The 15,401-nt window shown below is 41.0% G+C and overlaps 1 protein-coding gene across 1 annotated transcript in view; it reads right to left on the bottom strand.

Annotated features, from left to right (window-relative positions):
* Positions 1–15,401, bottom strand: part of LOC126355476 (zinc carboxypeptidase-like) — a 123,647-nt gene that overhangs the window by 75,647 nt on the left and 32,599 nt on the right. The window contains exons 2-3 of the mRNA XM_050005793.1: positions 14,900–15,044; positions 11,761–11,921 (exon numbers count right to left, since the gene is read on the bottom strand). Coding sequence (XP_049861750.1) covers positions 11,761–11,921; positions 14,900–15,044 — 306 coding nt within the window. The remainder of the gene's footprint in view (positions 1–11,760; positions 11,922–14,899; positions 15,045–15,401) is intronic.

Genomic DNA, 15,401 nt, shown 5'->3' on the forward strand with positions numbered 1-15,401 from the left:
TTTGATGACTCACCAATACCATTATTTCTACAAGGACTGCCATGGGTCAGCAACTTTGATGACTCACTAGTACCATACTCTCTACCAGGACTACAGTGGGTCTGCTCTTTGGTGACCTGCCTACCAATATACTTCAAAACTTCGACTGACTCTGCTGTGGGTTTGCTCTGTTGTAGCCCATTACCTGTCAGCATGTCAAGAGTCACCACTGTCTTTCCATTGGAAGCACAACACTACTTCTTCAAGACTGCATGGAAATCCACTACTTCCATGTGCATTTTCTTTTACTGCTCAGACATTGAGCAAAAACACTGCTATTTTACTGCGATGAACGATCAGGACTGTCTTTATGGACTGTGAGAAAATTTTATCTTTTGACCAACATTGTATTAATAAGTGTGTGCATTTGATATCTTTCTTACTGTAATGAAGAAATTTTTTTTCAAATCTGTATTGGCCAGTGCCCAAAACAATTTGTAAAATTTTTTGTGGGGAGCATGGGGGCTATATAAGTAGTCTGTTTAGGTTTTTTTATTGGTAACGCCACATAGCGCTCTGTATGAAAAATCACTGGCTGTGCTGTGTGCAGTCAGTGGCTGGTTGGCACTGTTGTAATACTCGCCATTGTAGTGTTGGGCAGTTGGCTGTTAACAGCGCATAGCATTGTGCAGTTGGAGGTGAACCGCCTGCAGTGGTGGACGTGGGGAGAGAGATGGCGGAGTTTTGAAATTTGTAAGACTGGATGTCATGAACTGATATATATATATATATATATATATATATATATATATATATAATGACTTTTAAGGTAAATACGTTGTTTGTTCTCTATCAAAAACATTCATTTGCTAACTATGCCTATCAGTAGTTAGTGCCTTCAGTAGTTTGTATCTTTTATTTAGTTGGCAGTAGTGGCGCTCGCTGTATTGCAGTAGTTCGAGTAACGAAGATTTTTGGTGAGGTAAGTGATTTGTGAAAGGTATAGGTTAATGTTAGTCAGGGCCATTCTTTTGTAGGGGTTATTGAAAGTCAGATTGCGTTGCGCTAAAAATATTGTGTGCCAGTTTAAGCACAGTCATGTATAATTTTTCTAAGGGGACGTTTCAACTTGGCTGTAAGAGCTACTCTGAATTGAGGAGTTTGGCACATGAGAGGAAGTCATGGTTGGACACATGAAACCAATCAGAAGAACGATGACCTACAGAGACACATTGTGTTCTAATGGAAACCATTTGCAATACAGTACAAACATCCTTCAATTTTATCAGTTAAATGGAATGACTTGAGCCTTGAAAGAAGTTATAACATGATCATTAACAATAATGGAACAAGGATGATGGAATACAGTCGAAATATATGAGATGCTACTGAAAGAATTCGATTAGAAAATGAGACACTGAAAGTAGAAAATGAGCTTTGCTATTTTGGGCAGTAAAATATCTGACGGTGGTACAAATACGAGGTTGTGCCGTAGCCTCTTCTCTACAGCTCCAGTTGGCGGGAAGCCTTATCATTGAACGGTTGCATTGTTACAGTGTAAAGTATGGAACCCTGCGCAGACGGTCGGTCAGTGCGATTTAAGCAACGTGCTGTCATTGAATTCTTGACAGCAGAAGATGTCACCCCAAAGGAGATTCATCAGAGAATGAAAGCAATTTATGGTGACTGTGTTGATGTGAGTACTGTGTGTCGTTGGTTGAGTAAGTTTAACGATGTTGAGGCGGGAGCATCTGACCTGCGTGACATACAAAGAGTTGGACGTCCTGTGACAGTAACCACCGAATTGCACAAGCAAAATATTGACAGATCGATTCAGGACGATCGTCTTATCACTCAGATAGAAATTGCAAGCACTATCGGGATTTCACAAGAACGTGTGGGTAACATTATTGCTTTGCTTGGCTATCGGAAGATCTGTACACGATGGGTACCGCGGATACTGACTCCTGAAATGAAAGCGCACAGACTTGAAATTTGCCAGGAGCTCCACTCGCGTTAAGAGAATGAAGTTGTGGCAGGAGACGAAACGTTGGTAAGCCAATACGATCCGGAGAGGAAACGTCAGTCAGTGGAATATCGACATAAAGACTCGCTCAGAAAGAGAAATTCAAGACGCAGCCCTCATTTGGAAAAATTATGGCCACAGTGTTCTGGGACGCAGATGGTGTTATCCCTGTTGGTTTCCTGGTTCGTGGAACAACAATAAATTCAGGGCGTTTCATCATAAAGCAGCAAACTCTGAAACGATGGCTAACAAGGGTCCGAAAGGGATACGGAAATGTTTTTCTGCAGCATGAGAATGCCAAACCACGCTTTTCACGTGCCACCACAGCAGAACTTCAGAGACTGAAACTCACCACTGTACGGCATCCTCCATACAGTCCAGATTTATCACCGTCTGACTTCCATCTGTTCCTCATAATGAAAGACGATCTGTGGGGACATCATTATGCTTCTGATGAAGACGCTGAGAGGACTGTGAGACAGTGGATGCCGAAACAGGGTGTTGACATCTTCCGTGACGGCTTCAGAAAACTTTTTCATCGTTGGCGGAAATGTATCCAATTGGCTGGTTCAAATGGCTCTGAGCACTATGGGACTTAACGTCTGAGGTCATCAGTCCCCTAGAACTTAGAACTACTTAAACCTAACTAACCTAAGGACATCACAAACATCCATGCCCGAGGCAGGATTCGAACCTGCGACCGTAGCAGTCGCACGGTTCCGGACTGTGCGCCTAGACACGCGAGACCACCGAGGCCGGCCAATTAGCTGGTGATTTTGTGGAAAAGTGAATATTAGTAATTAAAGATCACATTCTAAGCATTATTTCTGCATCTAATTTATTAAAATATTCCCACCCAAACCCAATTAACGGAGGTGGAGGCATTACTTTTTATTCAACCCTCGTACATAGAATCAAAATGCACATCTCAAGAGGTTTTTCTGAAAAATAGAAATTTTGTGTCAGGGTGTACTTTCTGAAAGTACTTGCCCGGAGGGTAGCATTATTTGAAAGTGAAATATGAACTATAAAGAGCACAGATAAGAAGAGAATTGAAGCTTCGAAGAAGAGTTACAGAGGAGGGCTAAAGGTTAGGTGCGTAGATCGTATAACTAATGAGGAAACAATGTATTTGGGGAGAAAATAAATTTATGGCAGATCTTGATGGAAAGAAGTCTCACTCTGTAGTTACATCTACATCTATATGGATACTCTGCAAATCGCACTTAAGTGCCTGGCAGAGGGTTCATCGAACCATCTTCACACTAATTCTCTATTATTCCACTTCCGAAAGAAACGAACATCTATATCTTTCTTTGCGAGCTCTTATTTCCTTGCTGTATTGTGCTGATCGTTCCTTCCTTTGTAGGTCGGCGTCAAGAAAGTATTTTCGCATTCGAGGGAGAAAGTTGCTGATCCAAATTTCCTGAGAAAATCCCATCGCAACGAGAAACGCCTTTGTTTTAAAGACGTCCAGCCCAAATCCTATATTATGTCCGTGACACTCTCTCCTCTATATCGCGATAAAACGACACGTGCTGCTCTTCTTTGAACTTTCTCGATGTACTCCATTAATAACGATCCCACACCACTCAACAGTCCTCCAAAAGGCGACAGACAAGAAGTTTTTTAGTAGATCTATTACATCTTCTAAGTGTTCTGCCAAAAAAATCACAGTCGTTGATTCGCCTTACCCTCAACATTTTCTATGTGTTCTTTCCAACTGAAGTTGTTCGTAATTGTCATTCTTATGTATTTAGTTGAATTTATGGCCTTTCTATTTGATTGGTGTATCGTGTAAACGATGTTCAACGGATTCCTCTAAGCGCTCATGTGGATTACCTCTCGCATTTCATTATTTGTGGTCAATTGCCAATTTTTGCACCTTATGGATATCATTTTGCAATTTGTTTTGATCTTATGACAACTTTACTAGACGATAAGAGATAGCAACATCTGCAAACAACCTAAGATGGCTGCTTAGATTGTCTTCTAAATCGTTTATGTAGATGAAGAACAGCAGAGGTCCTACAACACTACCGTGTGGAACGCCAGAAATTATTACTCTATTACTCGATGACTTTCCGTCATTTACTCCGAACTGTGACCTCTCTGACAGGAAGTCAGGAAGCCAATCACATAATTGGGATATATTCCATAAGCACGTAATTTGATTACAAGTCGCTTGCGAGGTACGGTGTCAAAAGCATTCTGGAAATATAGAAATATGGAATCAATTTGAAATCCTTTGTCAATAGCAGTTAACATTCCGTGAGTAAAGAGCTAGTTGTGTTTCACGAAAACGATGTTTTCTAAAGCCGTGTTGACTGTATGTCAATAGACGGTTGTCTTCGAAGTAATTCATAATGTTCTAACACAATATATGTTCCAAAATAATGCTGAATATCGATGTCAGTGGTATGGTTCTGGAATTTGGTGTATTACTCCTATTGCCTTTCTTGAATACCGGTGTGACCTGTGCAACTTTCCAATCTTTGGGTACGGATCTTTCGTCGAGCAAGCAGTTGTATATGATTGTTAAGTATGGGGTTATTGCATCAGCATACTCTGAAAGGAACCTAATTGGTATACAGTCTGGACCGGAAGACTTGATTTAATTAAGTGATTTAGGTTGCTTCACTAATCCGAGGATATCTGCTTCTAAGTTACTCATGTTGGCAGCTATTCTTGGTTTAAATTCCTGAGCCATCAAGGAATAGTAAAACTGGTAGGCAGAGGAATGTAGAGGGAGATCACGGCTTGAATACATGGTCATGTTTAAGTGGATGCAGGCTACAGTGGTTAAGCATGGATGATGAAACTGGCACAGGACAGGTTGCAATCTACCTTGTTTTCTTATATATAGTACAAGAACGCTTGGTTTCCTCTACCTTGCAAAGTTTGGACACATGTACGACCTTGACTAATGTTTGTTCGTTATTTGACGCAGTGGTGCGTTTCTGACCGCCTCAATTGTGCCCTGCAGCTACATTAATTAAAATTCAACAGGTTACACAAGTGATCCTACAGCTGAATTTCTAACTCTGGCATGTATGCCAATTAAGCATAAATAAAAGTGATTAATGATAAATACTTGCGATAAAGCCCATAGGGCCAATAATGGTACACAACACCTTTGCTTCCAATTTTGGTGAGTTGATTGTCTATTCATTAACCTAAAATAGGATGGAGGATTTGCAAAAAGCATGCGACTATAACGTCAAATAGGCTGGTGATAGTAACGTACGTGAAGTGAACCTTGTATATAAGCAATTCTGGCGCAGGCAGATGTCCACATTTCAAAGCCACGTAACATAAACTCCCGTAGCGCATTAATGATTGATATACCAATAGCTAACCGTACAATTAAATTTCGATAGCTCTGTAAAAAAAAAAAAAAAAAAAAAAATTTCGATGCATTCAGCAAGTTACGCTTGATCGTCCAGATAAGGGAAAACATCCATCTTTTGCAACTAAATATTTAGTTTGCTTGTACCAAACATGTTTCGTCTTTTTATGGCAAGCATTTTCAGCGATAGTTATTTACATGTTCTTTTGATGTATCGGTGTGTTCTTCCGTCTGTGCTGGATGCAAGTAGAACCAGTGGTTTCATCCAATTGACAGGTCGCTTTATAACATTTCACTGGCATAATCTATGATGTAGCACACTGTAGGCATTGTGCTGTAAAATGTTTAAACGTGACCTATTAACTGAAGGAAGCCGGTACTATGCGCACCCAGCGCATATAGAACACATGGATGCATCAAAAGGACATAAGAATGAATATCACTGATAATGGGTACTAGGAATAGGCGAACAGATTTGTACATACATTCAGGTGCAAGAGATGGATTTGTTCTTATCTAGACGATGAAACAGAATTGAAGCAGCAACGGAGGGAAAAGTTTGACAGTATTAATAGTACCAGTAATAAAGCAGTCACAGAAATAACTTTAGGTCGTGCAATGTTTACTGTCTGACACTAATAAAAGTTTGGGTTCCAGCTGATTGCGAGATTACTAGTTCAAAGCCTTAGTAACTCTACTCAGTTCCCAAAATATCGAGTTGACGGCTTGCTGTCCAGTTTCTATCGATAAACTACCTCACATCAACGCGAACAACCACACGCACTAGTTACCATGGCGCCATCTCGGAACTGCGTGCTGTTGTCGAGTCTGGGTGTAATCTTTTGTACCCTCGTGATCACGCCAAACCGAAATAATTGTTAAAAGATGGCCAACCACTCAAATTAAAAGTCATTTAACATAATAAATATGAATATATGTCGAGAGCAGCGTCTCTTTTTGTCTGGCTTTTTGCGAACTCACAGGGTGCAGTATATTGAAATTTTGTTTCTGTATGGGTTCAAAGCCTCTAAACATTTTACAAATGGAAACATCGTCCGTTGTAGTCTGTGTATTAACGTTCTTCATTTAACTTGCCCGATAAGCTAATTTCGACTTCGCATCGTTTTCAAGCAGGTGCGTGACATCAACCTATGAACATCACGTTTTGCATTGTGTAGGTATCAGATTCATGTTACACGCCATAATCCACGAGTACATGTGGACAAAGTCCGTACAGTAACGGTACACCACTATGCACTTTTAGTTGTAGTCACTATTATGTCCATATATATTTATGGATTATGGGGTGTAAGACGAATCCGATACTTACACAATGTAAAACGTGATGCACGTAAGTTAATGTCATGCATATGTTTGGAAACAAATGTTCAAATGTGTGTGAAATCTTATGGGATTTAACCGCTAAGGTCATCAGTCCCTAAGCTTACACACTACGTAGCCTAAATTATCCTAAGGATAAACACACACACCCATGCCCGAGGGAGGACTCGAACGTCCGCCCGGACCAGCCGCACAGTCCACGACAGCAGCGCCTTAGACCAGTTGGTTATGTTTGGAAACGACACAAAGTCGAAACCAGCTAATAGCAATACTAAATAAACAACATTAATACACAGCCAACAATGGGTTATGCTTTCATTTGTAAGTATGTTGATTTACTTACAAGCAATGTAATTACATCGCGTGCGTAAAGGCGCTTGAAAGTAGTTACAAAGAGAATACGTGTAACAGCACAAATGCAAACTGACATAGTCTATTCATAAGAAGCGTATTTTCGAGCTCTTTTCAATGGTGTATTGTGAAACGTGTAAGTATCACCAGTTTTAATTTACTTGCGCCTTCCGTTATAGTTAGACCAATATGTAACTAACTAACTAATAAAAAAATGGAAAATTCAGGACGGAATAATATCAGTATTATAAAAATAATAAGTTGCTGTTCACCATATCCTTCCTTATCATGAACCATGGACCTTGCCGTAAGTGGGGAGGCTTGCGTGCCTCAGCGATACGGATGGCAGTACCGTAGGTGCAACCACAATGTAGGGCTATCTGTTCAGAGGCCAGACAAACTTGTGGTTCCTGAAGAGGGGAAGCAGCCTTTTCAGTAGTTGCAGGGGCAACAGTCTGGATGATTGACTGATCTGGCCTTGTAACACGAACCAAAACGGCCTTCCTGTGCTGGTACTGCAAACGGCTGAAAGCAAGGGGAAACTACAGCCGTAATTTTTCCCGAGGGCATGCAGCTTTACTGTATGGTTAAATGATGATGGCGTCCTCTTGTGTAAAATATTCCAGAGGTAAAATAGTCCCCCATTCGGATCTCCGGGTGGGGACTACTCAAGAGGACGACATTACCAGGAAAAAGAAAACTGGCGTTCTACGGATCGGAGCGTGGAATGTCAGATCCCTTAACCGGGCAGGTAGGTTAGAAAATTTAAAAAGGGAAATGGATAGGTTAAAGTTAGATATAGTGGGAATTAGTGAAGTTCGGTGGCAGGAGGAACAAGACTTCTGGTCAGGTGACTACAGGGTTATAAACACAAAATCAGATAGGGGTAATGCAGGAGTAGGTTTAATAATGTATAGGAAAATAGGAATGCGGGTAAGCTACTACAAACAGCATAGTGAACGCATTATTGTGGCCAATATAGATACAAAGCCCACACCAACTACAGCAGTACAAGTTTATATGCCAACTAGCTCTGCAGATGACAAAGAACTTGAAGAAATGTATGATGAAATAAAAGAAATTATTCAGATAGTGAAGGGTGACGAGAATTTAATAGTCATGTGTGACTGGAATTCGGTAGTAGGAAAAGGGAGAGAAGGAAACATAGTAGGTGAACATGGATTGGGGCTAAGAAATGAAAGAGGAAGCCGCCTGGTAGAGTTTTGCACAGAGCATAACTTAATCGTAGCTAACACTTGGTTCAAGAAACATAAAAGAAGGTTGTATACATGGAAGAATCCTGGAGATACTAGAAGGTATAAGATAGATTATATAATGGTAAGACAGAAATTTAGGAACCAGGTTTTAAATAATAAGATATTTCCAGGAGCAGATGTGGACTCTGACCACAATCTGTTGGTTATGAACTGTAGATTAAAACTGAAGAAACTGCAAAAAGGTGGGAATTTAAGGAGATGGAACCTGGATAAACTGAAAGAACCACAGGTTGTACAGAGTTTCAGGGAGAGCATAAGGGAACAATTTAAAAGAATGGGGGAAAGAAATACAGTAGAAGAAGAATGGGTAACTTTGAGGGATGAAGTTGTGAAGGCAGCAGAGGATCAAGTAGGTAAAAAGACGAGGGCTAGAAGAAATCCTTGGGTAACAGAAGAAATATTGAATTTAATTGATGAAAGGAGAAAATATAAAAATGTAGTAATTGAAGCAGGCAAAAAGGAATACAACTGTCTCAAAAATGAGATCGACAGGAAGTGCAAAATTGCTAAGCTGGGATGGCTAGAGGACAAATGTAAGGACGTAGAAGCTTAGTCACTATCGGTAAGATAGATACTTCCTACAGGAAAATTAAAGAGACCATTGGAGAAAAGAGATATACTTGTAAGAATATCAAGACCTCAGATGGAAACCCAGTTCTAAGCAAAGAAGGGAAAGCAGAAAGGTGGAAGGAGTATAAAGAGGGTCCATACAAGGGCGATGTACTTGAGGACAATATTATGGAAATGGAAGAGGATGTAGATGAAGATGAAAGGGGAGATACGATACTGCGTGAAGAGTTTGAGAGAGCACTGAAAGCCCTGATTCGAAACAAGGCCCCGGGAGTAGAAAACATTCCATTAGAACTGCTAGCGGCCTTGGGAGAGCCAGTCCTGACAAAACTCTACCATCTGGTGAGCAAGATGTATGAGACAGGAGAAATATCCTCAGATTTCAAGAAGAATATAGTAATTTCAATCCCAAAGAAAGCAGGTGTTGACAGATGTGAAAATTCCCGAACTATCAGTTAATAAGTCACAGCTCCAAAATACTAACGCGAATTCTGTACAGACGAATGGAAAAACTGGTAGAAGTCGACCTCAGGGAAGATCAGTTTGGATTCCGTAGAAATATTGGAAAACGTGAGGCAATACTGATGTTACGATTTGTCTTAGAAGCTAGATTAAGGAAAGGCAAACCTAAGTTTCTATCATTTGTAGACTTAGAGAAACCTTTTCATAATGTTGACTGGAATACTCTCTTTCAAATTCTAAAGGTGGCAGGGGTAAAATACAGGGAACGAAAGTCTATTTACAATTTGTACAGAAACCAAATGGCAGTTATAAGAGTCGAGGGGCATGAAACGGAAGCAGTGGTTTGGAAAGGATTGAGACAGGGGTGTAGTCTCTCCCCGATGTTATTCAATCTGTGTATTGAGCAAGGAGTAAAGGAAACAAAATAAAAATTTGGAGTAGGTATTAAAATCCATGGAACAGAAATAAAAACTATGAGGTTCGCCATTGACACTGTAATTCTATCAGAGACAGCAAAGGAGTTGGAAGAGCAGTTGAATGGAATGGGCAGTGTCTTGAAAGGAGGATATAAGACGAACATCAACAAAAGCAAAACGAGGATAATGGAATGTAATCGAAGTAAGTCGCATGATGCTGAGGGAATTAGATTAGGAAATGAGACACTTAAAGTAGTAAAGGAGTTTTGCTATTGTGGGAGCAAAATAACTGATGATGGTCGAAGTAGAGAGGATATAAAATGTAGGCTGGCAGTGACAAGGAAAGCGTTTCTGAAGCAGAGAAATTTCTTAACATCGAGTATAGATGTGTCAGGAAGTCATTTCTGAAAGTATTTGTATGGACTGTAGCCATATATGGGAGTGAAACATGGACGACAAATAGTTTGGACAAGAAGAGTATAGAAGCTTTCGAAATGTGGTGCTACAGAAGAATGCTGAAGATTAGATGGGTGGATCACATAAGTAATGAGGAGGTATTGAATAGTATTGGGGAGAAGAGGAGTTTGTGGCACAACTTGACAAAAAGATGGGACCGGTTAGTAGGACATGTTCTGAGGCATCACCAGTTTAGCATTGGAGGGCAGCGTGGAGGGTACAAATCGTAGAGAGAGACCAAGAGATGAATACACGAAGCAGATTCAGAAGGATGTAGGTTGCAGTAAGTACTGGGAGATGAAGAAGCTTGCACAGGGTAGGGTATCATGGAGAACTGCTTCACACCAGTCTCGGGACTGAAGACCACAACAACAACAACATTCACCATATAGCGCCGATGTTGAATCGCTTATAGGCACAACAAAACGACGGTCAAACAAGTTAGCTTTCGGGCACAAGGTCCTTCAACGGAATTACATATCACGCACGCACACACACACACAATCACGCCCATGCAACTCACACACACATGACCACAACCTCTGGATGCTGAGGCCTCGGCAGCCAAAGACTGTGGTTATGTGCGTGTGGGTTTCGTTTGCGTGACTGTGTGTGAATGTGTATTTTATCTAATTCCCATGAAAGCCTCTCTGGCCGAAAGCTAACTTGTTTGGCCGTCTTTTTGTTGTACATCTCATCTCCGCTATATGGTGAGTAGCAATCTATCCTTTTCCTAATTAACTAATAAATCAGACAAAGAACTACACGTTAACATATTGGTAAATAAGATAAGCTTACGAACACAGCATACTGCATTCATAATGAGATATGTTCGAAGGAAATGCCGTTCTGTTACATTTACGTAATTGGCCGCAATTTCAAGTACAGTTAGGCTGTGCATTAGTTAGCAATGTGCGGCAAACAATCACTAACTATTTATCACAACTATCGCCCATACCTTGAACTGAAATTACAGCTCAGTGCCTTTACTAGTTATTAATTTTGAAAACGTTACCTAATGACGTTGTTACAATTGTGCGGATCTAAATTGTGTAATCTTGGTAACACACGTATCATTCTAGCAGAAATGCACACTTATCATTGTCGTGATCATCTTGAAGCATTGCCATTTTTTGTAGGATGTTGCTATGATTTATTGCCTAGTTTCTGAACTGTCAGCCGTGGCCATTCATCCTACACGTTGTGAAGTTCACCGCATTTGCCGCGATCATCTTCGGCGATACAACTTTCTTCCATGCCCCCCGTCTGAAGAAACACAGCCAACGGCAAATGTAAACCATCCTGTACGCTAGCCATTGCAAACAGTTCGACCGTCGGACAGGCACTCTGTCGTGTTTGCAAAGCACACCCTCTGACAGCTCGGAAATGGGCATCATGTAACAAGCTGCATCAAACCAGTCTTTGGGAAGAAGACCACAATAACAATAGGATTCACCCAACGAGCCGGCCGAAACATTTTCAAACTCTGACCATAAAAGTCTATGATCGTACATTTAGAAGACAGCTACTCACATCCGTCCAAGAGTACTCGTATCCATCGGGGTTGGTGACAGGGAAGATGTAGAAGTCGAACTGATCAACGATGCTCCTCACGCTGGCGTCGGTCGAGCTGAGGATCTCGTTGATGAACCACGTCACGCTGGCCGTGCTGATCCACTCCCTCGCGTGGATGGCTGAGCACGATAAAAAGGCTTTCAATAATACTGTAATGAAATTATTATAGGAATACCAAATTTTTACACGGGTGTATAAAAAATCAGCGTCAACCTTCAGCATGTGTTGCTGAACGCAAACTGGTAATTTTTCAAGTGAGGACAATACATTAGACACAAGTGTGAAGAGAATGACCTTTCTCCGTCTTCGGACTGCTCACTACGTAGGGCAGCAACTGATCATTTTTCCAAGGCAGAGTCATTGTCCGGAAATTCTCAGGAATGTTATTTATTAGGTGCAATACTAGCGTCTGCTTACATTGATTGCTAATGTGTTGCATAACGAATCAGGATATCACACATAAACCGAAGAAGTTTTGATTCCACAGCTCTCATGCGTCACACTGTGCCGAAACTATGCATTTCCGGGTGACGCTTCCCTATTTATAAATAACAAATTAGTGGCCCCTCAGATTATAGTGTTCCGATGACACATCCAGTACATAGTGTAAGGCGTCGAACTTAAGCACTTCAAATAAATTTTGTCTCTTAAAATATATCTGTAATTTCTTTCATATAGTTAGCGACCAGAGACTCTTACAACAAAGGCTAATGCAACTTCACTAACAACAGAGATACAGACATCAACTTTCTTTAACACACCATGATAATTTTGCCATAAAACACCAGATCTGTGTGAAACAAATTCTGTGATATAACACTTCTGTGAATCCGAAAGGAAATTATGGTTGTAACATACCGAATTCTGGAATTCTGCGCTCATTTTGCAGCCGTATGAATAGAGGATTACGATTCTCTCCATAGAAATTTGTGACGCGTGGTCATGCTTGAGCGCTAGGCTTTACAACAGTTCCATTACACTTGAGTCAACTCTTCCAGAGGGCAACACACAAGCGAGAAGTATCTTTTGGCTACACTACAGTCAAGTGACAAAGATCACGAGATACCTCCTAACATCGTCTAGGACCGGCTTTTGTCCGGCGTGACTCGACGTACCCTGACGTAACAGGTCACTGGATGTCCACTGCTGAAATAGTGAGCCATGCTGCCTCTATAGCCGTCCATAATCACGAAGTATTGGCAATGCAAGATTTTGGGGACGGACTGATGTCTCGATTATATCCCACAACAAATGTTCGATAGGTGGACAAATCATTCGCTCGAATTGTCCAGAATGTTCTTTAGACTAATCGCGCACTGCTACCCATAAAAATTCCATCATAGTTGAAGAACATGAAGTCCATCAATGGTTGCAGTTAGTCTCCAAGTAGCCGAACTTGTTTATTTTCAATCAATTATCGGTTCAGTTGGACCAGAGGACCATTATGATACCACCACAAGCTTGCACAGTGCCTTTTTGATAATTTGGGTACATGCCTTCGTAGGGTTTGCGCCGCACTCTAACCCCACCATTAGTTATTGCTTAACTGCAATCGGGACTGATCTGACCAGGCCACGGTTTCCCAGTCGTCTAGTGTCCAACCGATACGGTCACGGGCCCAGGAGAGGCGCTGAAAGGAATGTCGTGCTGTTAGCAAAGGCACTTGCGTCGGTCGTCTGCTACCAAAGTCCATTTACGCCAAATTACGCATCACTGTCCTATCGGATTCATGCGTCATACGTCTCGCCTTGCTTTCTGTTGTTATTTCACGCACTATTGCTTGTCTGGTAGCAGTGACAACTCTACACAAAGGCCGCTGCTCTCGATCGTTAAGTGTAAGTCTATTTCGTCGGCTACTGCGCTGTACGTGGTGAGAGGTAATGCCTGCACACTATTGGCAATGTTTAACTCAGAATATTGATAGTAACAGAATCTTCCGTCGGTTCTTGGTAGAAAAACATTATAATAAATGAAAAGCACCAGTTGGCTTTTGTTCTACAATATTACTTTTATTGTTAACCGGTTTTTGGCTTACAAGGCCATCTTCAGACATTTACTGAGTATTATCACCAAAGAAGTTAAATGTTAGCACACAACATTGGAAGAGAGGTAACACATCTAGACTGAAGTAGAAACATACAGTAAGTAACATCTTTGCAATGAAAAAGTAAAAACTAAACAGTACATAAATAACAATGGAGTAGACAGTAAAACCTTTAGCACAAAATAGGAATAGCATGCCTACATAACAGTTTCTACAAATAAACAAAACTAATAAAATAAAATTAGTACTAGACAAGGCTGCATCAGGAGGTATCAAACATATACAAAATCACCTGTTCTGATTGTGTGTGCTAAAGGTTTCCCTGTCTACTCCATTGTTATTTATGTACTGTTCAGTTTTTACTTTTTCATTGCAGAGATGTTACTTACTGTATGTTTCTACTTCAGTCTAGATGTGTTACTTCTCTTCCAATGTTGTCTGCTAACATTTAACTTCTTTGGTGATAATACTCAGTAAATGCCTGAAGATGGCCCTGTAAGCCGAAAACCGGTTAACAATAAAAGTAATATTGTAGAACAAAAGCAAACTGGTGCTTTTTATTTATCAGAATATTGAATTCCCTAACGATTTCCGAAATGGAATGTCTCATGAGTCTAGCTCCCACAACAATTTCGCGTTGAAAGTTTGATAATTCCCGTCGTGCGGCCATGATAATATCGGAAACTTTCTCACGTGGATCACCTGAGTATAAATGTCAGCTGTGGCAATGTACTGCCCCTTTATACCTTGTGTACTCGATACTATCGCCATCTGTGTATGTGAATATCGCTGTCACATGACTTTTGATAACTCAGTGTATGTAGATTACCGGCGAGAGTGGCATAAAACATCACGCGTGACTGACGTTAGCGGTGTTAGTTCCCTTGGCGAATAGAGTGTACAGCAAACCATAGTAACAGAAAAACGATTAGTAGCGTTACAGCTTCTCAAGATGAGTGCTTCTGTGAAACTAGCTACTGTGAGTGAGCATTCACACTCTGATCGGGTCACAAAAATAATGCGAAATCTGTGGTGGCAACTATGTTTACTTACTTCCCTCGATGACAGCTATGGGGCGGCCGGTGCCGTACGAAATCTTTACACCGAGGATTTCGAGACGCTCGAAGCTAAAGCCAGCCCGAACCGTCGTGACGATGCCGGGGTAGGACGCAGGAAGAGAATTAAGCCACGTGTGTACCTGAAGAAAGGAGCAAACGCCTTAGTAGCAGGCAAATGTGTTATGTACAATGTTTCCGGCCGGAGTGGCCGAGCGGTTCTAGGCGCTACAGTCAGGAATGGCGCGACTGATGCGGTCGCAGGTTCGAATCCTGCCTCGGGCATGGATGTGTGTGATGTCTTTAGGTTAGTTAGGTTTAAGTAGTTCTAAGTTCTAGGGGATTGATGACCTCAGAAGTTAAGTCCCATAGTGCTCAGAGCCATTTGAACCATTTTTTTGTACAATGTTAGGAAAATAAATTGTGTGTCTTGATGAAATTAGAACAGGAGAAAGAAAGTATCTGCGAATGTGAGAAATTAAACGGCACAATGAAATAGA

This window comes from Schistocerca gregaria, chromosome 3 (genome assembly GCF_023897955.1).
Source record: "Schistocerca gregaria isolate iqSchGreg1 chromosome 3, iqSchGreg1.2, whole genome shotgun sequence".
NCBI classification, from domain to species: Eukaryota; Metazoa; Arthropoda; class Insecta; order Orthoptera; family Acrididae; genus Schistocerca; species Schistocerca gregaria.